At 45.1% G+C, this 26,371-nt stretch overlaps 3 protein-coding genes across 3 annotated transcripts in view; 2 read left to right on the top strand and 1 right to left on the bottom strand.

Moving 5' to 3' along the window:
- Positions 1-24,750, top strand: part of LOC140208311 (uncharacterized) — a 30,669-nt gene extending 5,919 nt beyond the window's left edge. The window contains exons 2-3 of the mRNA XM_072276899.1: positions 1,335-2,608; positions 19,381-24,750. Of these exons, the coding sequence (XP_072133000.1) occupies positions 1,734-2,608; positions 19,381-20,890 (2,385 nt within the window). The 5' untranslated portion in view covers positions 1,335-1,733 and the 3' untranslated portion in view covers positions 20,891-24,750. The remainder of the gene's footprint in view (positions 1-1,334; positions 2,609-19,380) is intronic.
- Positions 1-26,371, top strand: part of LOC140208268 (NACHT, LRR and PYD domains-containing protein 3-like) — a 552,847-nt gene that overhangs the window by 86,282 nt on the left and 440,194 nt on the right. The gene's annotated exons all lie outside the window — the stretch shown is intronic.
- Positions 1-26,371, bottom strand: part of LOC140208264 (uncharacterized) — a 351,814-nt gene that overhangs the window by 17,106 nt on the left and 308,337 nt on the right. The window lies entirely within an intron of this gene.

Raw genomic sequence — 26,371 nt, 5'->3', positions numbered from 1 at the left:
GGACAGTGAGGAAGACTATCATGGCTTGCAGTGTGACCTGGAGCAGATGGAAAAATGGGTGAAGAAATGCAAAATGGAATTTAATGGAGACAAGTGCGAGGTGTTGCATTTTGGTAGGACCTGGAATTGCACAGTGAACGGTCGGTTACTGAGTAACGCTGCAGAAGAAAGGGATCTGGGAATACATGTCCATAATTCACTGAAAGTGGTGTCACAGTTAAATAGGGATGGAAAGAAAGATTTTGGCATATTGGCCTTCATGAACCAAAGTACTGAGTACAGGAGATGTATGTTATGTTCACGCTGCACGAGACATTGGTGAGGCCTAATTTGGAGTATTGTGTGCAGTTTTGGTCACCAACCTACAGGAAAGATGTAAAAGGGGTTGAAAGAGTTCAGAGAAAATTCACAAGGATGTTGCGAGGTCTGGAGGACTTGGGTTATAAGGAAAGATTGAACAGGTCAGGACTTTATTTCTTGGAACGTAGAAGATTGAGTGGAGATTTGATGGAGGTATACGACAATTATGAGGGTTATAGATACGGTAAATGCAAGCTGGCTTTTACCACTGAGATGGTGGGTCTACAACTAGAGGCCATGGGTTAAGGGTGAAAGGTAAAACGTTAAGGGGAACATGAGGGGAAACTTCTGCACACAGACCGTCATCCGGGTGTGGAATGAGCAGCCAGCACAAGTGGTGCATGCGAGCTCAATTTCAACATTTAAGAGGTTTATATACGTACCTGGATGGTAGTAGTATGGGATTGGGCAGTTTAAATAGTTCAGCACAAACTAGATGGCCCAAAGGGCTTGTTTCTGTGTTGTAATTTTCTATGACTGTGAAAAGAACCTGAAATAATACAAAAATTCACTCTAAGTCCTTTTAACAGCTGTGTGGACCAACCATTCATCTCAGCAGGAATTTTTTATATGGTGTTAAAACTGTGGCACCTTAAGTTAATAATACAAGAAAACCCCAGTTGCATGTCAAGAAAGACTATTTGCGTGAGAGTGTTTCAGTTACTGTGGGGCCAGGCACCCATGCGGCTCAGCAGGAGCAGGGAATAATACCAATGAAGAGAGTCAAACTGAGCCAAGGAACAGACTGGAGATGGCAGAAATGCCCCATTCTGATAGAGACAGGAAGAGCATCAGGGAATTGATGGTCATTCCAGATACCAGCACTGCGACCAGTCAGAAGATGATTTCTCTGTCCAACTTGGGTTGAACCTCACTGTAACAGTGTGATACCAGAACAAACCTTGGCAACTCAAGTAATCTCATCTGAAATGTTGTCCTTCACCCATTGATGGATTTTGTAAATCTTTTTACAGGTTAAAACGAGAAGTAATTTGTCTCCAGGAATCTCAAACACCAGTTTTGCTGTCTCTGTCTAGACATTTAAGAAGTGGAGCAAGGGATTCAATCAACCATCTTTCCTGCTCAGACAGTGGGGAGGGATTCACTTGATCATCTGACAGACTGGCACAGTCGTCATTCTACACAGGAGAAAGGCCGTTCACCTGCTCAAACAGTGGGAATCGATTCACTCGGTCATCTCAATTGAAAGTACATCAGCAAGTTCACACTGGGCAAGGCCTTTCACCTGTTCTGTGTGTGAGAAAGGATTCAGTCAGTCGTCTCACCTGTGGACACACCAGTCAGTTCACACCGGGTAGATGCTGGTCATCTGCTGAATTTCTGGGAAAGGATTGACTCAGTCATTTGACGTAATGGCTGACCAGCGTGTTTACACCGGGGAGTGGACGTTCACCTGCTCAGACTGTGGGAAGAGATTCACTCGGTCATCCCACCTACAGAGTCATCAGCGAGTTCACACTGGGGAGAAGCCATTCACCTGCTCAGACTGTGGGAAGGGATTCACTCAGTCTTCCACCCTACTGGTACATCAGCGAGTTCACACTGGGGAGAAGCCGTTCACCTGCTCAGTATGTGGGAAGAGATTCACTCGGTCATCCCACCTACAGAGTCATCAGCGAGTTCACACTGGGGAGAAGCCGTTCACCTGCTCAGTCTGTGGGAAGAGATTCACTCAGTCATCCACCCTACTGTTACATCAGCGAGTTCACACTGGGGAGAAGCCGTTCACCTGCTTAGTCTGTCAGAAGAGGTTCAGTCGGTCGTCCCACCTACAGTGTCATCAGCGAGTTCACACTGGGGAGAAGCCGTTCACCTGCTCAGAATGTGGGAAGAGATTCTCTGAGTCATCCAACCTGCAGAGTCATCAGCGAGTTCACACTGGGGAGAAGCCGTTCACCTGCTCAGTCTGTAGGAAGGGATTCACTCGGTCATGCGACCTACAGAGTCATCAACGAGTTCACACTGGGGAGAAGCCATTTCCCTGCTCTGTATGTGGGAATAGATTCACTCGGTCATCCGACCTACAGATTCATCAGCGAGTTCACACTGGGGAGAAGCCGTTCGGCTGCTCAGTCTGTGGGAAGGGATTCACTCAGTCATCCAACCTACAGAGTCATCAGCGAGTTCACACTGGAGAGAAGCCGTTCACCTGCTCAGTCTGTGAGAAGGGATTCACTCACTCTTCTGCCCTAATGATACATCAGCGAGTTCACACTGGGGAGAAGCCGTTCACCTGCTCGGAATGTGGGAAGAGATTCACTCGATCATCCAGCCTACAGAGACATCAGCGAGTTCACACTGGGGAGAAGCCATTCACCTGCAAAGAATGTGGGAAGGGATTCACTCAGTCATCCCAACTACTGGCACATCAGTCAGTTCACAATGGGCAGTGACCGTTGTTATGAATCCCTAGGTTTCATTTGCTGTGGGCTGTCATTTTAAGAGGGAGAGAGATTAAGGCGAATCAGTCTGACTCGCATCTCGTTTACATCACTCACAGCTTGTTTAGTTTTAACCGAGGACACAGACACTCAGAGTCAGACAGAGATGAAGGAGGAAAAATGGAAGGTTCAAAACAAGGGAACTAGTGGCCAAGGGTCACTGTTTAGAACTTTCCTCTGCCCACAAGGTTGGGTTAATTATCGATTCAGCATACATTGAATGTGTGGTTGTCACCTCGTTTGATCTATAGGAGTGGATCGGATTTGGGGTATCCTGTGAAGACCACTTATGTGTTAACCCTTGCCTGGGTGTGGTGTGGTAATTCACTTGAAGATGATACCCCTTGTGACAAGTCACTTTCGGTGATAATTCGTATGTGGATTTGGAACAACGATGGATAAGTTCTACAGCAACTGTTCTCTTACCACCGTGGAAACTGTGGAATTTGACATAATTGCCTTCTCTCAACATTTACCCTGGATTACAAATCTCTCTCTCTCATCACCTATTCTATGATTGAGCTGAACTTCCATACTTTACCGTCTCAAGACTCCAAGCCTTGTTTCCCCCGAGCTCAGTAGGGTGGGAGTTATATTTACACACATATATACACATACCACTGTTAACTATTGTTTATAGAACATAGAATAGTACAGCACAGTACAGGCCCTTCACCCACACTGTTGTGCCGACCCTCAAACCCTGCCTCCCATATAAGCCCCCACCTTAAATTCCTCCATATACCTGTCTAGTAGTCTCTTAAACTTCACTAGTGTATCTGCCTCCACCACTGACTCAGGCAGTGCATTCCACGCACCAACCACTCTCTGAGTAAAAAAACTTTCCTCTAATATCCCCCTTGAACTTCCCAGCCCTTACCTTAAAGCCATGTCCTCTTGTATTGAGCAGTGGTGCCCTGGGGAAGAGGTGCTGGCTATCCACTCTATCTATTCCTCTTATTATCTTGTACACCTCTATCATGTCTCCTCTCATCCTCCTTCTCTCCAAAGAGTAAAGCCCTAGTTCCCTTCATCTCTGATCATAATGCATACTTTCTAAACCAGGCAGCATCCTGGTAAATCTCTTCCGTACACTTTCCAATGCTTCCACATCCTTCCTATAGTGAGGTGACCAGAACTGGACACAGTACTCCAAGTGTGGCCGAACCAGAGTTTTATAGAGCTGCATCATTACATCGCAACTCTTAAACTCTATCCCTCGACTTATGAAAGCTAACACCCCATAAGCTTTCTTAACTACCCTATCCACCTGTGAGGCAACTTTCAGGGATCTGTGGACATGTACCTTGAGATCCCTCTGCTCCTCCACACTACCAAGTATTCTGCCATTTACTTTGTACTCTGCCTTGGAGTTTGTCCTTCCAAAGTGTACCACCTCACACTTCTCCGGGTTGAACTCCATCTGCCACTTCTCAGCCCACTTCTGCATCCTATCAATGTCTCTCTGCAATCTTTGACAATCCTCTACACTATCTACAACACCACCAACCTTTGTGTCGTCTTCAAACTTGCCAACCCACCCTTCTACCCCGACCTCCAGGTCGTTAATAAAAATGACGAAAAGTAGAGGTCCCAGAACAGATCCTTGTGGGACACCACTTGTCACAATCCTCCAAACTGAATGTACTCCCTCCACCACTACCTATCTTGCTTAAGTTACTATATTAGAAGTAGATACTAATAAAGATAGTGGTTTTAACATCAAAACCAGACTCCAGGTGTAGTCTATTGCTGCTGGTTCATTTTTAAAGTGTTAGGGTTCGTAAAAAAATTGAGGCCTGCATCCTGGATATGAACAGATTTGGGGCCGTATAGATTACTTATTGATTTCATTGGTGAAATTCCTTTTGATTTATTTGTGTGTAGAAAATGAGAAGCAATGGATGTTGATACATGTCTGGAAGCGCCAACCTCTGAGGCATTAGAGGACGCCAGAAGGATTGAGTTATTGAGTATTGCTAAAAGGTTAAAACTTGCTAAGATGAAATTGACAATGAGGAGGTCACAGATGCAGAGGATAATAGCTGAGTATTATGTATCTGAGGGTGTGTTTAAAGTGGAAGAGTTGGAGGTGTTTCCTGAAAGTAAACCTAGTGAGCTTGAGCTCCCGTACAAGTTAGAAAAAATAAAGATGGAGGTTGTGGAAAGACAGAGGCAGTTTGAGGCAGGAAAACAGAGAGAAGAGGCAGAAAAACAGGGAGGAAGCAGAAAGGTAGAGGATGTTCAAACTGAAAAAGATAGAGAGATTGCAGCAAAGAGGTCTAGCGTGAGACTCTGGTGATAAGTTTCAGGCCAGTCGGGAAGTTAAATTGGTACCCCCATTTGACGAGGCAGAGGTTGATAAATACTTTCAGCATTTTGAAAAGGTTGCTCAGGGTTTAAAGTAGTGAAAAGAGGGTTGGCCCATTCTCTTACAAAGTGTAATTAAGGGGAAGGCTCAGTGAGCCTATTCTGCTTTGACAGTTGATGAAGCAGCTGATTATGACACAGTGAAAGAGGCTGTGCTCAAAGCTTATTAGTTGGTCCCAGAAGCATACAGGCAAAAGTCTAGAAATTTGAGGAAATCTCTGAACTAGATTTATATGGAATTTTCTTATGAGAAGTTTGTGTGTTTTGACCACTGGTGCACGTATAAAAATGTAAATGATGATTTCAACAGCTTGAAAGAGTTGGTTTTAATTGAAGAATTCAAAAGATGCATCCTTGATTTAGATTTAGATGAAAAGGATGCTGCCACTTTGCAGGAGTCTGCTAGATTAGCAGATGAGTTTGCTTTAACTCATAAGATTAAGCTTACCCCGAATAAGAGCTTCCAAAAGAGTAGCAGGGATAACCAGGGTAAACCAGAAATTAAAGCTGGGATTAGTAATAAGGTAAGAATGAAGGGAAGCAGTTGAAGGAGAAATATTCTGGTCTCTCTTGTTACTATTGTCAGAAAGCTGGTCATATGATGGCTAATTGTTCTGTCCTGAAGAAGAAAAAGGAAAAGGAGGCAGTCCCAAATGCCTGTGATCAGTATGTTGAAGCACCTATAAACCCACAGGGTTCTGAACATTTTGTTGCGGCTCATTTAAGGACTGAGAGGTCTGACCGAGTTAAGAAGAGATTCGATCATTTTATGTCAGATGGGTTTGTATTAGTAATGGAAGGGTCAACACCGGTACCAGTGAAAATTCTTCGAGAAACTGGGGCTTCTCAGTCACTTATGTTAGACAGCCTTCTAAAGTTTGGTGGTGATGAGGTAAATCTTATTAAAGGCATTGGGGGTGGCATGGTTTCTGTGCCATTGCACAGGGTAACTTTACAGTCAGGGTTGGTTTCGGGACCTGTTAAAATTGGATTATGCTCCAGTTTACAGGTGGAAGATGTTACTTTGCTGTCAGGGAATGACCTGGTAGATGGTAATGTTGTTCCTGCAGTGCAGTTGACAACTAAGCCAACCACTGACGACCCACAGATGGATTTTAACATTTATACTTCCTGCACAGTAACTCGAAGTATGGTGAAAAAGTCTGCTAATGCAGACGGTTCTGTGCAGCACGATTCTGATACCCAAGGTAGCCAAAATTGGGATTCAGGTTATGATGACTTGTCAGGGACTTTTCTGCCTTCATTGTTTCAACAGGATTCAGGTAGTAAGTCTGATGAGAAAGATTTATCCCTGTCTAGGAAGGAGTTTATAGCAGAACAGAACTGGGACCCTGAGATTGAAGCTTTATAAGAAACATCTCTCTCAGATGATGAGATTAAAAAAATGTCAGTAGGGTATTATCTCAAGGATGGAGTGTTAATGAGGAAGTGGAGGCCACCTGCTATGCCTGCGAGTGAGGAATGGACAATTATTCACCAAGTTGTAGTTCCTAAAGTTTATAGGACTGAAATTTTAACTTTGGCCCACACTATGCCCTTAGATGGCCATTATGGAGTGAATAAAACTGTAAACAGGATTATAAAGGAATTTTACTGGCCTAATTTGAGGAAAGGTGTTGTGACCTTTTGCAGAACTTGTCACACTTGTCAAGTTGTGGGTAAACCTAATCAGGTTACCCCAGTGGCCCCACTCCGGCCTATACCTGCATTCGGAGAACCCTGTTCCAAAGTTATAATGGATTGTGTTGTCCCATTGCCAAAGACTAAAGCTGTCCATCAGTATTTGCTAACTATTATGTATACCGCATCCACATTCCCAGAGGCAATACCTCTCAGAAATATTAAAGCTAAAACTGTGACGAAGGCTCTTAAGTTTTTTTTTTACTTTATTTGGTTTGCCTAAAGAAATCCAGTCTGATCAAGGAAGTAATTTTACATCTGGATTATTCCAGCAGGTAGTTTATGAACTGGGACCTAAACAAATTACGTCGTCTGCGTACCATCCGGAATCACAAGGGGCTTTGGAAAGATTTAATTCTACTGTCAAAACAATGATTAAGACATACTGTGTTGAAAATGGAAAAGACTGGGGTGAAGGAATACATTTGCTTTTGTTCGCAGTAAAGGTTGATGCGTTGGGATACGCCGTATCCTACCCCATTTTATTTTTGCGTAGCCCTACGCCGTAGCGAGCATGCGTAGTTGTGTCTGCATCGCTTTGCACTTCACCACCAAAATGCAAGTTGGCGGTGGGGTTTCTCTGACACTGTTGAACTTTTTCATGAGAGACATGGACAAGGAAATGCATTTCAAAGATTTTCGGATGTTGGCAGGTAGACTTGACGATTCGGTTCATTGTCTCCAACCATTTATTTTGCATCAGTGTACAGACATGGCAGAGAAAAGCAACCAGAAATGCGATGCTACCAAGCGGACCAATCACAGTTGTTGCGCTCTGCGTCGCCGTGACGCGTGAGTTACTTTTTAGAGGAGCTGCACGTCACCCTACGGCGTAAGGTACAGCGTGGGTATGGCGTAGGGTACGTAGTGCCGATGGCGTACACTTGACGCACAAGTATAAATCAGGCTTAAAAGAGTTGGTACAGGAGTCACTGGGCTTTAGTCCATTTGAGTGAGGGGACCTTTGACCTTGTTAAAGGAACAGTGGATTGATGGGGATGGACATGTTAACTTGTTAGACTATGTTTTGAAGTTCAGAAATAAACTACACCAAGCCTGTCGTCTAGCGAGACAAAACGTAAAGATTTCTCAAAACAAAATGAAGTGTTGGTTTGATAAGCAGACCAAAACAAAAGAAAATATATGGTGGGGGATAATGTGCTTGCCTTATCTCCAATGTTGACGAATCCACTTCAGGCGAAATTCAACGGACTGTATGAAATAGTCTCTCAAATTAATGATGTGAATTATGGTATTAAAACACACGACTGACGTAAACTAACACAGGTAGTACACATCAATATGATAAAGCCTTATTCAGACAAGCAGGCACCATTGGTGAGTGTTGTCAAACATATCAATCTGGCAACCCTGAGAATGAAACAATTGACTCGTCTGAGACTTTTCACAAGCCAAACATGGTCCCAGTTAGGCTAATGAACTCCGTTGTTCTCGAAAACATTGACAACAAGTTGGCTCATCTGCAGCCAAAGCAACAACAACAGCTGAAGGAATTAATTCTGAGGTTTAAAGATTTATTTCCCAATGTTCCCAAGCAAACCACGGTCGCAGTACATGACGTAGATATTGGTCAAGCCAAACTGATTAAACAACACCCATATCACATGAACGTAGAAAAGTGTAAATTGGCTGAGCAAGAAATTGAATATATGCTGGAAAATAGTATTATTAGGCCTTCAACATCAGATTGGAGCTCACCCTGCGTTATTGTGCCCAAACCTGATGGTAGTGTTAGATTTTGCACTGATTATAGGAAGGTAAATGCAGTAACAAAAACAGATGCCTATCCTATCCCTAGGGTGGATGATTGCATCAATAGGGTTGGAAAAGGCAATTTCTTACAAAGATTGATCTGTGAAAGTGTATTGGTGTGTTCCATTGACGGACTGAGGTAGAGAAATTTCTGCATTTGTGACACCTTCTGGGTTGTATGAATACAATGTTTCGCCATTTGGAATGAAATATGCTCCAGGAACATTCCAGAGAATGATTGATTCTGTAATTCAAGGGTTAGGACACACAGATGCCTATATTGATGACTTAGTCACAGGGAGTGACACTTGGGAAGAGCATATCTCTGTAGTAGAAGAGCTGTTTGACAGGCTTTCCAGGGCCAACCTTACAGCTGACTGAGCTAAGAGTGAATTTGGCCATGCCACTGTGATCTGTCTTGGCTGTGTTGTAGGTCAAGGCAAGTTGGCTCCTGTGCAGGCAAAATCCAGGCCATTTCTGAAGTTCCTATTCCGACTGTGTGACGAAGGCCCGTCACTGATTACAGATGTCTCATGGCACACTCGGTAAAACACTCAAAGGGTCATCCACACACGTTATTCCCTCTGTTATTGTGGTGAGTGCAAGCATCACAATAAATCAACAGTCACAATTTTACACTCATCCCCAGCTGTAACAGGTATGAAAAAAAGAAACACACTATGTCACAGTTTTATTATCTCAGGTCAATTTATTCATATTCATCTTTCCAGTAAGTGTTTTGCTGAAGTGTCATGATAATCTGACGTCTCTCTCCTCCACAGTCAGTGGGTCTGAAACAGAGCTGCTGCATAGAGCTGTCTTATATAGAGGCAGCAGCAACCTGCACAGGTGTGCCGATGGTGGAGGGTACCATCTTTACCTGGGACAAGGGTTATGTTACCTAATTACTCATCTTGTGGTAAAGTTTTGGGGTTTATTTAAGTTATTTAACCGGGAAATGGTGAATCCTGTGATGAAGTATATGTGTTTATTGTGAGAACTGGTGGTAGAGTTTCAGATTGTGTGAAATGGAAGATAATTGAGTTAATTAGCTTTTGGTTAGTCTAGGGGGATTGGCTTAGCTGTTGTAAGCCTTGGGTTACCAAGGCTTTGGGTTCTTTTTTTGTTTTGTCTGAGGGTGGCTGTTAACCGGACAGGTGACAATTGCAAGCTGTGTGTATATATATATATATAGTTTTTTTTTTAAATTTCTTGTTTTGATGTGGACATCCAATGTTTTGTTTTTCCACTATCTTTGTAAATAAAAGCACCTCAATCTATTTTTGCCATTCAAACCATCTTGTTATTTTTCTTAGACAGTTGACCCACAGTTTTTGTGACAGACTGGTAAGAAGGCTCTTGGAAGGTTTCTGGGAATGGTTGGATATTATTGTAAGTTCTGGAAGAACTTTGCTGATATCGCTCTTCCTCTGACTATTCTCCTGAAGAAGGGTGAAAAGTCTGTTTGGACCGAGACTTGTCAGGAAGCATTTGATCAACTGAAAGTTATTATTTGGGATGAGGCCAATCAATGTAGTGTCATCAGCAAATTTAATGAACAGATTGGTGCTGTGGGTGGCGACACAGTCATGGGTGCACAGAGAGTAAAGGAGGGGGCCAAGGAGACAACCCTGTGGGGCATGTGTGCTGAGGGTCAGAGAGACAGAGGTGAGGGAGCCCACTCTTACCACCTGCCGGAGATCTGACAGGAAGTCCAGGATCCAGCTACACAAGGCAGGGAGAAGGCCGAGGTCTCTGAGCTTCTTGTCGATACTTCACGCCTTTGCATGGCTAAAGCTCTGCCTATGACTGCAAGGAACTGCAGAGAACTTTGGTCTCATCTGGAAACATCATAGAAACAAGCCTCCCCTCTATGGACTCTTCCTACACTTCCCCTGCCTCGGGAAAGCAGGCCGTGTACTCAAAGATGCCCACAACTTTGGACATTATTGCTGCAAACCCAATCTCCCATCGGGGAAGAGATACAAAATCCTTAAAGTGCGTACCACCAGGCTCATGGACAGCTTCCTGTCTGTGGTTATAAGCTAAATTAATGGTCTCCAGTCCAATAAAATGGACTCAAACTCACAATGTAACTCGATGTGACCCTGCCTCATATGTCTATCTGCACTGCACTTTCTCTGCAGCCATAATGCTTTGTTACAGTTATTGTTTTGTCGTATATCAGCTCAATGTACTGTTGTAATGTATTGATCTGTGTGGATGGTACGTCAGGCAAGATTTTCACTGTAGCTCAGTACGTGATAAGAATAAGCAAATTCCCCATTTTAATTGTGTGGAAATATTAGACAGACTGAGCTTCTGCTCTGGAACCAGAGAAGGAAACTGAACTGTTGTCATTTCTGAGGAAAGCAAATAAATAGAAAAGGCTTCAATCTCGCATTACGATCTGCAGTAACTGGGATCAGGTGACCGGTGGTGGGTCTCCCAGACCAATTATCAGAATCAGGTTTAATAGCATTGGCAGATGTCATGTAATTTGTTGTCTCTGCGGCAGCAATAGAACCTAATTCATAACAATAGATTTTAACCATTGTGATTTAAAATAAGAACATACATATTAAATAGTTAAATTATATAAGTAGTACAAAATTAAAAAATGTAATAAACTATTTTAATTGTGTGGAACTATTTGACCGAATGGGTTATTGCTTTGGAAATTCTGGAGTGAAGCTTAACGAAACTGTACTAAACTATAACTTAACTTATGAAAAGCTCAGATAAATACAAAAGGCTAAATTCTCACATAAATGGGTCATACAGCCAGAAACATTGGCTGCCCTTCAGCTGGTAAAAACAGTGGAATGAGGCCTAGTCCCAGGCCTCAGCCCAGTGGTTATGGTCTGAGGCCTGGGACGAGGTGAGAGTAAGCATTCGGCACGGACTAGAAGGGTCGAGATGGCCTGTTTCCATGCTGTAATTGTTATGTGGTAATATGGAAACATGCTGAAAATATTGCAGAATAAAACATTGCCCACCCACAATGAGAGGATGTGACAGATCCGGATCTCACTGACTTGTCTGAACAGGCAAAAGATGAAGCTACACGTACACGTAGAGCAGTGAACTACAGATGATGCAGGTCTGTGGAAAAACGTGAACAGGAAATGGGATCACATGACTGGTGGAGGGTCTCCCACCTGAACCGGTGACTCTGCTCCTCGCCCCTCACACGCTGCCCGAACCATCCGCTACATTTCCCACATTATTCCATATTTACACCAGATCTATTTTTACTTTTTCCCTCCAGATCTTCCCTGTCCCTTACCCTCCACCCCCAGGTCACAGAGTGACGGGCTCGATTCCCATCCCGGTCCAACACACAATTCAGACCCAAAACGGAAATGTGCAGTTTTCATTTAAATCTGTCCATGTTTATAAACACTCATTTCTATTCACATTCCTCCAGCCTCACTGGACAGGAACACTGAAACATCAAGTGAGAAACAGCAGGAGTTAGCCATTCAGCCCCTCTAACCATCAACAAGATGACGGCTGCTCTCCCATCTCAGCCACATGTTTCTGCCCGATCCTCATTTCCTCGATCCCTTCGGTCTCCACACATCTGCCGGCCGCTGTTTTATGTCAGGACGATCACCGAGTCTTCACCGGCCTCTGTGGTGGGGATTTACAGACATTCACCACCCTCGGAGTGGAGACATTTCCCCTCATCTCAGTCCCGGACAGTCCACCCCCTTTTTCAGAGACTGGGATCCCTGGTTCAGCCGGTAATGATGTTGTGCATTTCAATGTGTTCACCTCTCAGTCCTCGATTCTCTAAATGAAAGGGTTATCACATTTGATCTTTCTTCATATGATGACCCCACCACTCCAGGGATCAGTCTGGTGAATCTTCATTGCACTCTCCATAACAAATACTCTCCAACCTCTTTGTTAATCCTCTATGGAATTAATTTCCATCTTCTGCAGCCCCGTGTTGCCCCAACCACTCACCTCCCACCCCCGTCACTATTTCCACCTTCCCACCTCCCCCTCACCTGGATCCACCTCTCACTCCCCAGCTCTTGCCCCATCCCCACCCCTCACCTCTTTTCTCGGACTATTTCCCGTCCACTCTCAGTCCAGAGGGAGGGTCTCGGCCCGAAATGTTGACGGTCCATTTCCCTCCACAGATGCTGCCCGACCCACTGAGTTCCTCCGGCAGTTTGTTCTTTGGTCTGTGTGACCCGTGTTAGTGTGGGGAGCGGGATTTTACACCATATTCCCGGTACAGTCTCAACAAAACACAAATAATTGTCACTTTGCCCGGACCATCGGCCCCGCTTGCAGGGCAACAGTCTGCCGGTGTTTGCCCCCCAATGTGGTGAATCGCCACCACCGTGGGCTCAGACATTTCCACAGATGAGCCCCTCCTGTCCCCACCGGGACAAACATCCTGTCCGCCCCCTCTCTCACCGTCTTCATCCTCTCCCTCCCCGGGGAACCGGCATCAAACCGACGGGCCGAGCGGTCTCCTCCTACCTCTCAGCGACACATCAGACTCCGGCCGCAGGAGACGCTTCACAAACGCCCCAACTTCCCTCGGAGGGAAATGGAAATAAATCAGAAAGCGGACATTTACTTTGACGGTTGTCCCGCCGTGACGGAAAGTTCGGGAGACGGTGTCAGCGGGGGTAACGCCCTCTCGGCTGGTCCACCTCCGCTATTGGCTGGAATCAGTGATTGACATCGCTTCGCACCAATGGGAATAGCGCAGCGCGTGACTCCTCTGTTGACAGCGGTGGGGGAGGGGCTGGTCACGTGATCAGTAGCCCAGCCGTTAAACCGACCAAGCTCGAGCTCACCAGCGCGCGGGGCACAAAAGGCCCCGGATGATCGGTTGAGGTGAGAAGGGGTCTCCGGGTTGGGGGTCTCACCGGGCGGCGTTTTCAACACCGACTTCGGGTAGTTGCTGTGACTCCGGACTCCGTGACCCGCAATCCCGGGACAGTCCTGCTCTCTTCCCTCTCTCTCAGCCCCACCATCCGTACACGGGCCCCGGGGAGCTTCCGGCTGATGAGGGAATGGGAACCGATGGGTCTCTCAGACAGAGCTGAGCTCCAGCTGTCTAAATGCAAGGATCGGGAACTCGGAGAAAGGGAACAAAATCTTTTACATCAGCTGTTGTGAAAATCACCTTTGTTCTGCCTCCAGTCACAAACAAGAGAAAATCTGCAGATGCTGGAAATCCGAGCAACACACACAAATTGCTGGAGGAACTCAGCATTAGTACTCTTTTCCATAGATGCTGCCTGGCCTGCTGAGTTCCTCCAGCATTTTGTGTCTGTTGCTTGTTCCACCCCCTCTTGTTCTGGACTTTCTACCCATGAGAACATGTTTTGTCCCACTCTCTCTGGGTACATAATGATATCAAACACCTTTGCCCTGGGCAACAAGTAGCTTTCACATCACAAATGTGCCAGACTCCAATGAGACAGACTACTGCCCTTCCCTTCATATTCATTGGCATTGCCATCACTGAGTTCACCACCGTCAGTCACCTGGGGGAGGGTTCAGGGGAAATATTTATGTACAATACAGAAACTGATGTTACCTGTGTGTATTGTGGTGACGCAAAAGTTACTGGAGAATTTGCAAGTGGGAAGAAGTGGAGTGATATTTGGAAATCTGACTTTTAAGCGTCATTTAGCAAGCAAATGACACATGGACCGTGTGCAAAAGCTCTGGCAAGAAAATCCATCATCACCTGTTACAGGCCTGGAACATAGGTTGTGTGAGAGTGCAGATGAACTTAAACAAACCCAGAGGAGATCAAAGTTCTTATAGACAGTGATTTGATAGCTGTTAAAATGAATACCTCTCTATATAAAATTCACTGTGCACATGTGGGAAAATTGCATAATACAAGCTTTATGTGCACACTGGTCATTACAAATTTGAGGGGAGATTGGTGGGAAGGTGGGAAGACCTCCAGTGTCCCTGATGCCATGACGTACAAGATGTGCATCCAGCTGCAGCTTGTAACCCTGCAATTTAAGGAGTTGGAACTTGAAATGGATGAATTCCGGATCATCCAGGAGTCGGACGGGGTGATAGATATGACATGAAGAGAGGTGAGTTACACCCAAGGTGCAGGACACAGGAAACTGGGTGAGAGTCAGGAAGGGGAATGAGGTTAAATAGCCATCGCAGAGTACTATTGTGTCCATCCCGCACAACAACAGGTGGACCACTTTAGAAACTGTTGAGATTACCTGGCAGAGAAAAATCAAAGGAGTGATAGGGGATTCGTTAGTTAGAGGAACAGAACAAGAGGGGACTAATAATCCAGTGGTAAGGCTCGCTAGTGCTAGTGATGGGGGGAGGGGTGGTGTGGTTAAAATAAGTTGTAGGGGAAATGGGAGCCAGAATGACAGAACAGATAGTGGAGAGGGTGAATTGAATGGAATTGACTTTATTGCATACATCCTTCATAAACATGAGGAGTAGAAATCTTTACATCTCCATCTAAATGTGCAATGTGTAATTTATAGTCATTTATAATAAATAGTTTGTACACAGGACAGTCAATATAACATAGAAATTGAATTGTATCAGCATGAATTAATCAGTCTGATGGCCTGGTAGAAGATGATGTCCCGGAGCCTGTTGGTCCCTTTGCTGTGGTACCGTTTCCTGGATGGTAGCAGCAGGAACAGTTTGTGGTTGTGGTGAATTGGGTCTCCAATATCCTTTGGGCCCCTTTTACACACCTGTCTCTGTAAATGTCCTGAATAGTGGGAAGTTCACATCTACAGATGCGCTGGCTGTCCGCACCACTCTCTGCAGGTTCCTGCGATTAAGGGAAGTACAGTTCCCATACCAGGCAGTGATGCAGCCAGTCAGGATGCTCTCAATTGTGTCATAGAAACATAGAAACATAGAAAATAGGTGCAGGAGTAGGCCATTCGGCCCTTCGAGCCTGCACCGCCATTTATTATGATCATGGCTGATCATCCAACTCAGAACACCGCCCCAGCCTTCCCTCCATACCCCCTGACCCCCGTAGCCACAAGGGCCATATCTAACTCCCTCTTAAATATAGCCAATGAACTGGCCTCAACTGTTTCCTGTGGCAGGGAATTCCACAGATTCACCACTCTCTGTGTCCCTGTAGAAAGACCTTCGGATTTTGGGCCCCATCCCCAGCTTCTTCAACTATCTGAGTTGAAAGAGGTGCTGCTGTGCTCTTTTTACAACACAGCCGGTATGTACAGACCATGTACATGAAAGATGGCAAATGGAGTTTAATGCTGGTAAGTGTGAGGTGCTACATTTTGGTAGGACTAATCAAAATAGGACATACATGGTAAATGGTAGGGCATTGAAGAATGCAGTTGAACAGAGGGATCTGGGAATAATGGTGCATCATTCCCTGAAGGTGGAATCTCATGTGGATAGGGTGGTGAAGAAAGCTTTTGGTATGCTGGCCTTCATAAATCAGAGCATTGAGTATAGGAGCTGGGATGTAATGTTAAAATTGTACAAGGCATTGGTAAGGCCAAATTTGGAGTATTGTGTACAGTTCTGGTCACCGAATAATAGGAAAGATGTCAACAAAATAGAGAGAGGACAGAGATTTACTAGAATGTTACCTGGGTTTCAGCACCTCAGTTACAGAGAAAGGTTGAACAAGTTGGGTCTTTATTTTTTTGGAGCGTAGAAGGTTGAGGGGGTCTTGACAGTGGAATTTAAAATTATGAGGGGGATAGATAGAGTTGACGTGTATAGGCTTTTTTCATTGAGAGTAGGTGAGATTCAAACAAGAGGACATGAGTTGAGTGTTAGGGGGCAGAAGTTTAGGGGTAACATGAGGAGAACTTCTTTACTCAGAGAGTGGTAGTTGTGTGGAATGAGCTTCCAGCAGAAGTGGTAGAGGCAGGCTCGATATTGTCATTTAAAGTAAAATTGGATAGCTATATGGACAGGAAAGGAATGGAGGGTTATGGGCTGAATGCAGGTTGGTGGGACTAGGTGAGAGTAAGCATTCAGCATGGACTAGAAGGGCTGAGATGGCCTGTTTCCATGCTGTAATTGTTATATGGTTATATGTGAGATCCTCGGTGATGTTTATGCTGAGGAACTTAAAGCTGTTCACCTTCTTAACCCCAGATCCATTGATGTCAATAGGGATTAGCCTGTCTCCATTCCTCCTGCCGTCCACAATCAGCTCCTTTGTTTTTGTGACAATGAGAGAGAGTTTGTTTTCTTGACACCAGTCAGATGTTGTTCAGACCTCAGACAGAGTCAGCAATCAAATGGTTGAGCATGGTGCGATGAATGTGCTGAGCTGTGTGTATCACAATGCAAGAAGCATCGTAGGAAATCCAGATGAGCTCTTGGACAGGGAATTATGATATTGTAGCCATTATTGGGACTTGGTTGCACCAAACAGTCTGAGGGATTTAGAGGAACAAATTTGTAGAGAGATTGCAGACCATGACAAGGAACAAAAGTGTGATTTTAACTTTCCATATATTGACTGGGACTCCCATACTGTAAAAGGACTCAAGGGGGTAGAGTTTGTCAAATGTGCCCTTAATCAGTTTGTAGAATTCCTGACGTAGAAGTGTGCGATGAGCTGTTAGGAAATGTTCCAGGGCTGGTGACAGAAATTAGTGATCATAATGCAATGAGATTCAAAGTAACTACGGAAAACGAGAGGTGTGCACCACGGGTTGAGATTCTAAATTGGAGAAAGGTCTATTTTGATGGTATCAGAAAGGATCCGACAAGTGTGGTTTGGGACAGTCTGTTTTCTGGCAAAGGAGTACTTGGTAAGTGGGAGGCCTTCAGAAGTGAAAATTTGAGGGTGTCTAGTTTGTATATGCCTGTCAAGATAAAAGTTGAAAGGTAACTGGCACAGGGAACCTTGGATATTTTGTTCCTCCAAATGCGTCAGAATGTTGGGTGCTACCAAGGTTCATTAATGACTACAATATCAAAATTCCACCCCCGAGCTGATCCAACTTTTTTTTAGTTGTCTTCTGTGGTTTCTAAAAGCTTCCCAATAGTTTTTGCTTTTTTGTTTGCCCTCTCTTTGGCTTTTATGTTGGCTTTGTCTTCTCATTTCATCCACAGTTGTGTCCTCCTGCCTTTCCAATGCTTCCACTTCTTTGGGATGTATCTATCACTCAGCTCCCGAATTGCTCCCAGAAACTCCAGCCATTGCTGCTCCATTGTCACTCCTACCTTTTCCCTTCCAAACAAGTTTAGCCAGCTTCTCTGTCATAGAAACATGGAGAAGTTCAAACGGAAACAGACTATTTGGCCCATCTAGTCAATGCCGAAAAAAACTTTAAGCTGTCCAATGCAACTACCTGCACTGGGACCATCGCCCTCCATACCCCCACCATCCAGGACCCATCCAAACTTCTTCTAAATGGCGAAACCGAGCTCATATTCACTACTTGCGCTGACATCTCATTCCACACTCTCACGACCATTTCAGTAAAGAGCTTTTCCAAATGTTCCTGTTAAATTTTCACCTTCCCCACTTACCCATGACATCTGGTTGTCATCCCACCCAACCTCAGTGGAAAAAGCTGCTAGCATTTACCCTATCTATACCCTCATAATTTTGTATACTTCCAACAAATTCTCAAAGCAATGTATAATTTCCTTGTTTATGTTTAGAGCCTTTTTTAGGTGTATGAAATGATGAGGGGCATTGATCATGTGGGTAGCCAGAGGTTTTTTCCCAGGGCTGAAATGGCTAACACGAGGGGAGATAGTTTTAAGGTGCTTGGAAATAGATACCGAGGGGATGTCAGGGGTAAGTTTTTTACACAGAGAGTGGTGGGTGCGTGGAATGCACTGCCGGCTATTCGTGTGAGAGTGTCTCAGTTACTGTGGGGACAGGAACCCATGCAGCTCAGTGGGAACAGGGAATAATACCAGCGCAGAGAGTCAAACTGAGCTGGGTCACAGATCGGAGATGGCAGAGAGGTCCAATTCTTATAGAGACAGGAAGAGCATCAGAGAATTTGATGGTCATTCCAGGTAACAGCACTGTGCCCAGTTAGAAGATGATTTCTCTCTCTGACTTGGGTAACAGTGAAGTTGAACAGAGTGATGCCAGATCACACGTTGACAACTCAAGTGACCTCATCTGAGATATTGTCCAACACCCATTGATGGATTTTGTAAATATTTTTACAGGTTAAACATGACAAGGAATTTGTCTACTGGAATCTCGAACACAACATGCCAGTTTTGCTGTCTCTGTCCAGATAATTTAAGAAGAGGAGCAAGGGATTCACTCGATCATCCTTCCTACTCAGACTGTGAGGAGGGATTCACTCGGTCATCTGACCGACTGGCACACCCATCATTTTACACAGTGGGGGGTGGAGGGAACCGATTCACTGAGCAAACAGTGGGAATGGATTCAGTCGGTCATTTTAACTGAAGGTACATCAGCAAGTTCACACCGGACAAGGCCATTCACCTGTTCTGTGTGTGAGAAGGGATTCAGTTGGTCATCCCACCTGTGGACACACCGGTCAGTTCACACTGGGCAGAGGCTGGTCATCTGCTGAATTTGTGGGGAAGGATTCACTCGGTCATCTGACCTAATGGCTCACCAGCGAGTTCATACTGGAGACCGGCCGTTCACCTGCTCAGACTGCGGGAAGGGATTCACTCGATTATCCCAACTGAAGGTACATCAGCGAGTTCACACTGGGGAGAGGCTGTTCACTTGCTCAGTGTGTGGGAAGGGATTCACTCGGTCATCCACCCTACTGACACATCAGTCAGTTCACACTGGGGAGAGGCCATTCACCTGCTCAAACTGTGGGAAGGGATTCATTTCCTCATCCCACCTCAAGGTACATCGGCGAGTTCACACTGGGGAGAGGCCATTCAGCTGCTCAAACTGTGGGAAGGGATTCACTTCCTCATCCCAACTGAAGGAACATCAGCGAGTTCACACTGGCGAGCGGCCGTTCATCTGCACGAACTGTGGGAAGGGATTCACTCGATCATCCAGTCTGAAGGTACATCAGCAAGTTCACACTGGGGAGAGGCTGTTCACCTGCTCAAACTGCGGGAAGGGATTCAGTCAGTCATCTGAACTGAAGGTACATCGGCAAGTTCACACTGGAGAGAGGCCGTTCACTTGCTCAGTGTGTGGGAAGGGATTCACTCAGTCAGCCAACCTACTGTCACATCAGTTAGTTCACACTGGGGAGAGACCGTTCACCTGCTCAAACTGTGGGAAGGGATTCACTTCCTCATCCCAACTGAAGGTACATCGGCGAGTTCACACTGGGGAGAAGCCGTTCATCTGCTCGGACTGTGGGAAGGGATTCACTCAGTCATCTCAACTGAAGGTACATCGGCGAGTTCACACTGGGGAGAGGCCGTTCATCTGCTCGGACTGTGGGAAGGGATTCTCTCAATCATCCAAACTGAAGGTACATCAGCGAGTTCACACTGGGGAGAGGCCGTTCACCTGCTCTGACTGTGGGAAGGGATTTACTCGATCATCCCAACTGAAGATACATCAGCGAGTTCACACTGGAGGGAGGCCATTCACCTGCTCAGACTGTGGGAGGCGATTCACTCGGTCATCCTTCCTACTGACACATCAGTCAGTTCACACTGGGGAGAGGCCATTCACCTGCTTGGACTGTGGGAAGGGATTCACTTGCTCATCCCACCTGAAGGTACATCAGCGAGTTCACACTGGGGAGAGGCCATTCACCTGCTCGGACTGTGGGGAGGGATTCACTTGCTCATCGCAACTGAAGATACATCAGCGAGTTCACACTGGGGAGAAGCCATTCACCTGCTCAGACTGTGGGAAGGGATTCACTCGGTCATCCCCCCTAATGACACACCAGCGAGTTCACAGTGGGGAGCGGCCATTCACCTGCTCAGTCTGTGGGAAGGGATTCATTCAGTTATCTCAACTGAAGATACATCAGCGAGTTCACACTGGAGAGAGGCCATTCACCTGCTCAGAGTGTGGAAAGGGATTCACTTCGTCCTCTCAACTACTGGGCCACCAGCGAGTTCACACTGGAGAGAGGCCATTCACCTGCTCAGTGTGTGGGAAGGGATTCACTCGGTTGTCTCATCTTCAGAGACACCAGCGTGTTCACACAGGGGAGAGGTCGTTCACCTGCTCAGTGTGTGGGAAGAGATTCAGTCGGTCATCCAGCCTACAGAGACACCAGCAAGTTCACACTGGGTAGAGGCTGATCACCTGCTCGGACTTTGGGAAGAGATTCTCTCAGCCATCGCCACCAAATGTCCATCATTGAGTTCACACTGGGGAGAGGCCGTTCACCTGCTGGGAATGTGTGAAGCAATTCGCTCAGTCATCTAACCTTATGTAACTCTCGTTTCAGCTAGCAGCTTAATATAGGGGGTGATAGCCCCCCAGCCTGGCCAAATTTAAGAAAGATCATTTAGGTGGATGCTGCACGATGTGTCCCCTGTTACAAATCAGTACCCCAAAATAACAAACGATACATAATATGCGATTAAACGATTGGGCTTTGTAGTTCTTTCTTTGACTATAGGGCGAGTAAAAAAAAATAATGAAGAAGAAAAAGAGCCCACTCTGTCCATTCATGTCTTCTCATCTCTCCCCAGCAAAATACAGTGAAAATCTCTCTTCCAGACTCACAAGAAAGAACAACATTTCTCTCATTGGATAGCCCTGCACTCCAAAACCCTGTTATCTCTAGTCATAACCTAAACATTACTGCTACAGAGAAACCATTACCTCAGCAGTGATACATTGCAGAGAGGCCATTCCATTCGCAGTGAAACCTTACAGCATGTTACACTTGTGACACCCTACTGGGTTCACACTGAGGAGAAAGTTTTAATAAGCTGCATGCTGGATATTTGTCCATCACCGTTGCTGAATGCAATTTCGAGAGTGACTGTCGGTGCTGAACTCTGCAATTATTGCTGCTGCTCACCACACCCAGTCTGCACCCTGGTCACTGGGCATGGGAGCAGTTTCCTCTGCTGCATATTCACCTTTAATGGGACTGGAGTGGAGAGCGGCCAGTGAAGGAGTGGAGCTTTGAGGCTTTGGCTCGAGATGTTTCGGCGAGCAGCGGCAGAGGATGAGCTTGCTCCCAGTAAGGTAAGGCTGGGTATGTTCCTTTAATTATTTTGATTAACTTAGGAGCTGGTAATGCAGGCAGTAGATAGGGCAGTCCAGTGCTCCGATTGTAGGATGTGGGAAGTGAGGGACAGCACAATTGTCTCTGATGACTAAACCTCAGGGATCTGTACTGGGTCCAATGTTGTTTGTCATATATATTAATGATCTGGATGATGGGGTGGTAAATTGGATTAGTAAGTATGCAGACGATACTAAGATAGGTGGAGTTGTGGATCATGAAGAAGGTTTTCAAAGCTTGCAGAGAGATTTAGACCACTTAGAAGAGTGGGCTGAAAGATGGCTGATGGAGTTTAATGCTGATAAATGTGAGGTGCTACATTTTGGTGGGGCTAATCAAAATAGGACATACATGGTAAATGGTTGGGCATTGAAGAATGCTGTAGAACAGAAGGATCTGGGAATAATGGTGCATAGTTCCCTGAAGGTGGAGTCTCATGTGGATAGGGTGGTGAAGAAAGCTTTTGGTATGCTGACCTTTATAAATCAGAGCATTTAGTACAGGAGTTGGGATGTAATGTTGAAACTGTATGAGGCATTGGTAAGGCCAAATTTGGAGTATTGTGTACAGTTCTGGTCACCAAATTATAGGAAAGATGTCAATAACATTGAGAGAGTACAGAGGAGATTTACTAAAATGTTGCCTGGGTTTCATCTCCTAAGTTACAGAGAAAGGTTGCATAAGTTAGGTCTTTATTCTTTGGAGCGTAGAAGGTTGATGGGGGACTTGATAGAGGTATTTAAAATTATGAGGGGGATAGAGTTGTCATGGATAGGCTTCTTGAGAGTGGGGGAGGTTCAAACAAGAGGACATGAGATGAGAGTTAAAGGGTAAAAGTTTAGGGGTAACATGAGGGGAACTTCTTTACTCAGAGAGTGGTAGCTGTGTGGAACGAGCTTCCAGCAGAAGTGGTTGAGGCAAGTTCGATGTTGTCGTTTAAAGTTAAATTGGATAGATATATGGACAGGAAAGGAATGGAGGGTTGTGGGCTGAGTGCAGGTTGGTGGGACTAAGTGAGAGTAAGAGTTCGGCATGGACTAGAAGGGCCGAGATGGTGCCTGTTTCCGTGCTGTAATTGTTATATGGTTATATGGTTAAACCTGCAAGAGGTGCATCCAGCTACAGGTCTTGTCAATCCGAGTTAGGGAGCTGGAGCTGGATGAACTTCGGACCATTCGGGGGGCGGAGGCAGTAATAGACTGGAGTTGCAGGGAGACAGTCAGGAGACAGGTAACTGGGTGACTGTCAGGAGAGGGAAGGGGAATAGACAGAAAGAGCAGAGCACCCCTAGTGGCCGTTCCCATCAACAATAAGCGTACCATTTTGGATACTGTTGGTGGGGACAACCTGCCATGGACAAGTTGTAGTGGTTGTGTGTCTGGCACCGAGACTGAACTCTCAGCTCAGAAAGGAAGGAGGGAAAAGAGAAGAGCAGTAGTGATAGGGGATTTGATAGTAAAGGGGACAGATAAGTGGTTCTGTGGGAAAGATCGAGAATCCCGGATGGTCTGTTGCCTCCCTGGTGCCAGAGTCCACAATATCTCGGATGGAGTTCTCGGTATTCTCAGGAGAGAGGGTGAGCAGCCAGATGTCCTGGTCCACGTGGAGACCAATGACATAGATAGGAGTAGGGATCAGGTCCTGAAGAAGGAATATAGGGAGTTAGGGGAAAAAGTTAAAAAGCAGGACCTCAAGGGTGGTAATCTCAGGATTGCTGCCTGTGCCACGAGACAGAGAGGGTAGGAATTGGAAGTCATGGCAGTTGAATGTGTGGCTGAAGAGTTGGTGCAGGGGGCAGGGGTTCAGATTTCTGGATCATTGGGATCTCTTCTGGGGAAGGTCTGACCTGTACAACAAGGACGGGCTGCACCTGAACTGGAAAGGGACCAATATCCTGGTGGGCAGGTTTGCTGGAGCTGTTGGGGAGGGTTTAAACTAGTTTGTCAGGGGGGTGGGAATCAGAATGTGAGTGCAGAGATGAGGGTAGAAGGAGAAGGGCATGATGCTGTGTGTTCTGAGTTGGTGAGGAAGGACAGGCAGGGGACAAAACATACATGTAGCCAGTTTGAGGGGTTGAAGTGTGTCTATTTCAACGCTGGGAGTATTAGGAATAAAGGGGATGAACTTAGAGCATGGATCAGTACATGGAACTACGATGTTGTGGCCATTGCTGAAACTTGGCTGGAGGAAGGGCAGGATTGGCTGATGCAGGTACCGGGGTTTAGGTGTTTTAAAGGAATAGGATGGGAGGTAGAAAAGGGGGAGGGAGTAACATTACTGGTCAGGGATAGTATCACGGCTGTAGAAAGGGAGGATGCTGCAGAGGGAGTGTCCACTGAGTCGGTGTGGGTGGAAGTCAAAAATAGGAAGGGATCAATCACTGTGCCGGGAGTGGTCTATAGGCCCCCAAATAGCCCTCGGGACATCAAGAAGCAGATAAGCAGGCAGATTTTAGAATGGTGCAGGAAATACAGGGTTGTAGTTATGGGTGATTTCAACTTCCCTCATATTGACTGGCACCTCCTGACTGCAAGGGGGATAGATGGGGCTGAATTTGTCAGGGGTGTTCAAGAAGGATTCCTGACACAGTATGTGGACCGTTCGACGAGAGGAGAGGCCATACTGGATCTAGTTCTGGGTAATGAACCTGGTCAGGTGGCAGACCTCTTGGTGGGGGAGCATTTTGGTGAGAGTGACCACAACTCACTTAGCCTCAGCATAGCTATGGAAAAGGATAAAAACAGACAAAATGGGAAAGTGCTTAACTGGAGAAGGGCTAACTATGAATGGATGAGGCAGGAACTAGCGAGAGTAAATTGGAAACAGGTGTTGAAAGGTGAAAGCACAGAAGTAATGTGGAGGAAGTTTAGGGACCACTTGTGCTGGGTTCAGGATAGGTTTGTCCCACTGAGGCAAGGAAAAAATGGTAGGAAAAGGGAACCGTGGCTGACGAAACACGTGAGGCAACTCGTCAAGCGGAAGAAGGAAGCAGATGTTAGATATAAGAAGCAGTCAGAGCCCTGTTGGTCGCTTTTCGATTGCTCCTACCCTGTTTACTTAATTGTCTCCTACCAGTCTTTTTTTTTTGAAACCTTATTATAAAACTTCAATACTGCTTTACTGTGGCTGGGAAAAGAACCAAAGCGTTTGCAAAAGAAAGAGAAACAGAAGATGAATCCGCAGTCACTTTGGATTCAATCAGTGACTTCCTTAAACGGCAAAAGTAGGAATTCTGTGAAGAGTTTCAACAGCTTAACAGCAAATTGGATACAATTCAGTGAACTTTATTTGAGCATGAGAACCAAATTCAGGAGAATACTGTGAAGCTGAGGACGTTGAAGATACAATTAAACTCTGCAAAGAGTTATCTTTATCCAATGATAAAATGCTGAGAAGGATCATCAGATCGAAAATAGAAATAGGAGAAGTAACTTGCGAATCCTGGGTCTTGAAAAATCAATTGAAGGAGCTGAGCCTACGAAGTTTTTTTGCAAACTTTCTGAAGCAGCTTTTTCCTGCTTTATTCACTTCCGAGCCGAAGCTCAATGGAGCTTTTTGCTCTCTGGCTTTGAAGCCATTGTCCTTGGCAGTGAAACCCAGATCGGTCAGACTAGCCTTTCATGAATTTCGTATTAAGAACCTTTTAATTCGCCATACCCGGAGACAAGGAATGATCGATTTCCAAAATTACAAGGTTAGATTTGTGGAAGACTATTCACCTGAAGTTTTGGCTGATCGCATGAAATATAAAGAAGTTATGTCGGAATTTTATGATAAAGGGTATAAACCATCTCTTCAGTTCCCCGCACGTCTGAGTATTGTTTTGAAGAACGGATTGCGAAAAAGAATAAATTCAGTTGAAAATGCAAAGGAGTTTCTGAAGGATGAATTCTAAAACTGTTATACTTATTTGATCAAGTTTTTTTCTTCTGTTAATATGAATTTGAAATAAGGTTACGTTTTGGCTGTTCATATATTGTCTTTTGTTATATATTTTTTGATACTACTTTATTTTATCCCTTTTTGAGGCTTTATTTTAATACAGCTTTCTTTGAATTTGTTTAAAGTGATCCTTTCATATTTTCGAATACTGAGTTATTTTGCTTTTTATGTTGTGTCTTGGTAGGGACATAATGACCTTGCAGGACTGGAGTTTTTTTTCTATCAGCCGGATTTTTTGGGGCCGGTACTTAGTTCTTAGCTCACTGACTGTCTATTGGTCAGCTTTCTCGCTTTGGGTAGGGGAGGGGGTAGGGCCTATTTCTCTCTGGGAGCTGTGTTGGGTTGAATATATGATTGTTTGTTTGAATACCTTACTTTACGGTTTGCTTTCTAGTTTTAATAACTTATGGCCAGATCTTTTAATTACATGTTGATTGGTATTTAAAATGGTTCGAAATATTAACCTGTTTAGTTTGAATGTGAAAGGGTGAATCACCCCACCAAAAGGAATAAAGTGTTTGCTTATATTAAAAAAATGAAAGCACCCATTATTTTTTTTTTACAAGAAACACACATACGCAGCTGTGATAC

Source organism: Mobula birostris, chromosome 13 (genome assembly GCF_030028105.1).
Source record: "Mobula birostris isolate sMobBir1 chromosome 13, sMobBir1.hap1, whole genome shotgun sequence".
NCBI lineage: Eukaryota > Metazoa > Chordata > Chondrichthyes > Myliobatiformes > Myliobatidae > Mobula > Mobula birostris.
Note: the sequence above shows the minus strand (reverse complement) of the source record. Positions and strands in the feature narration are given on the sequence as shown.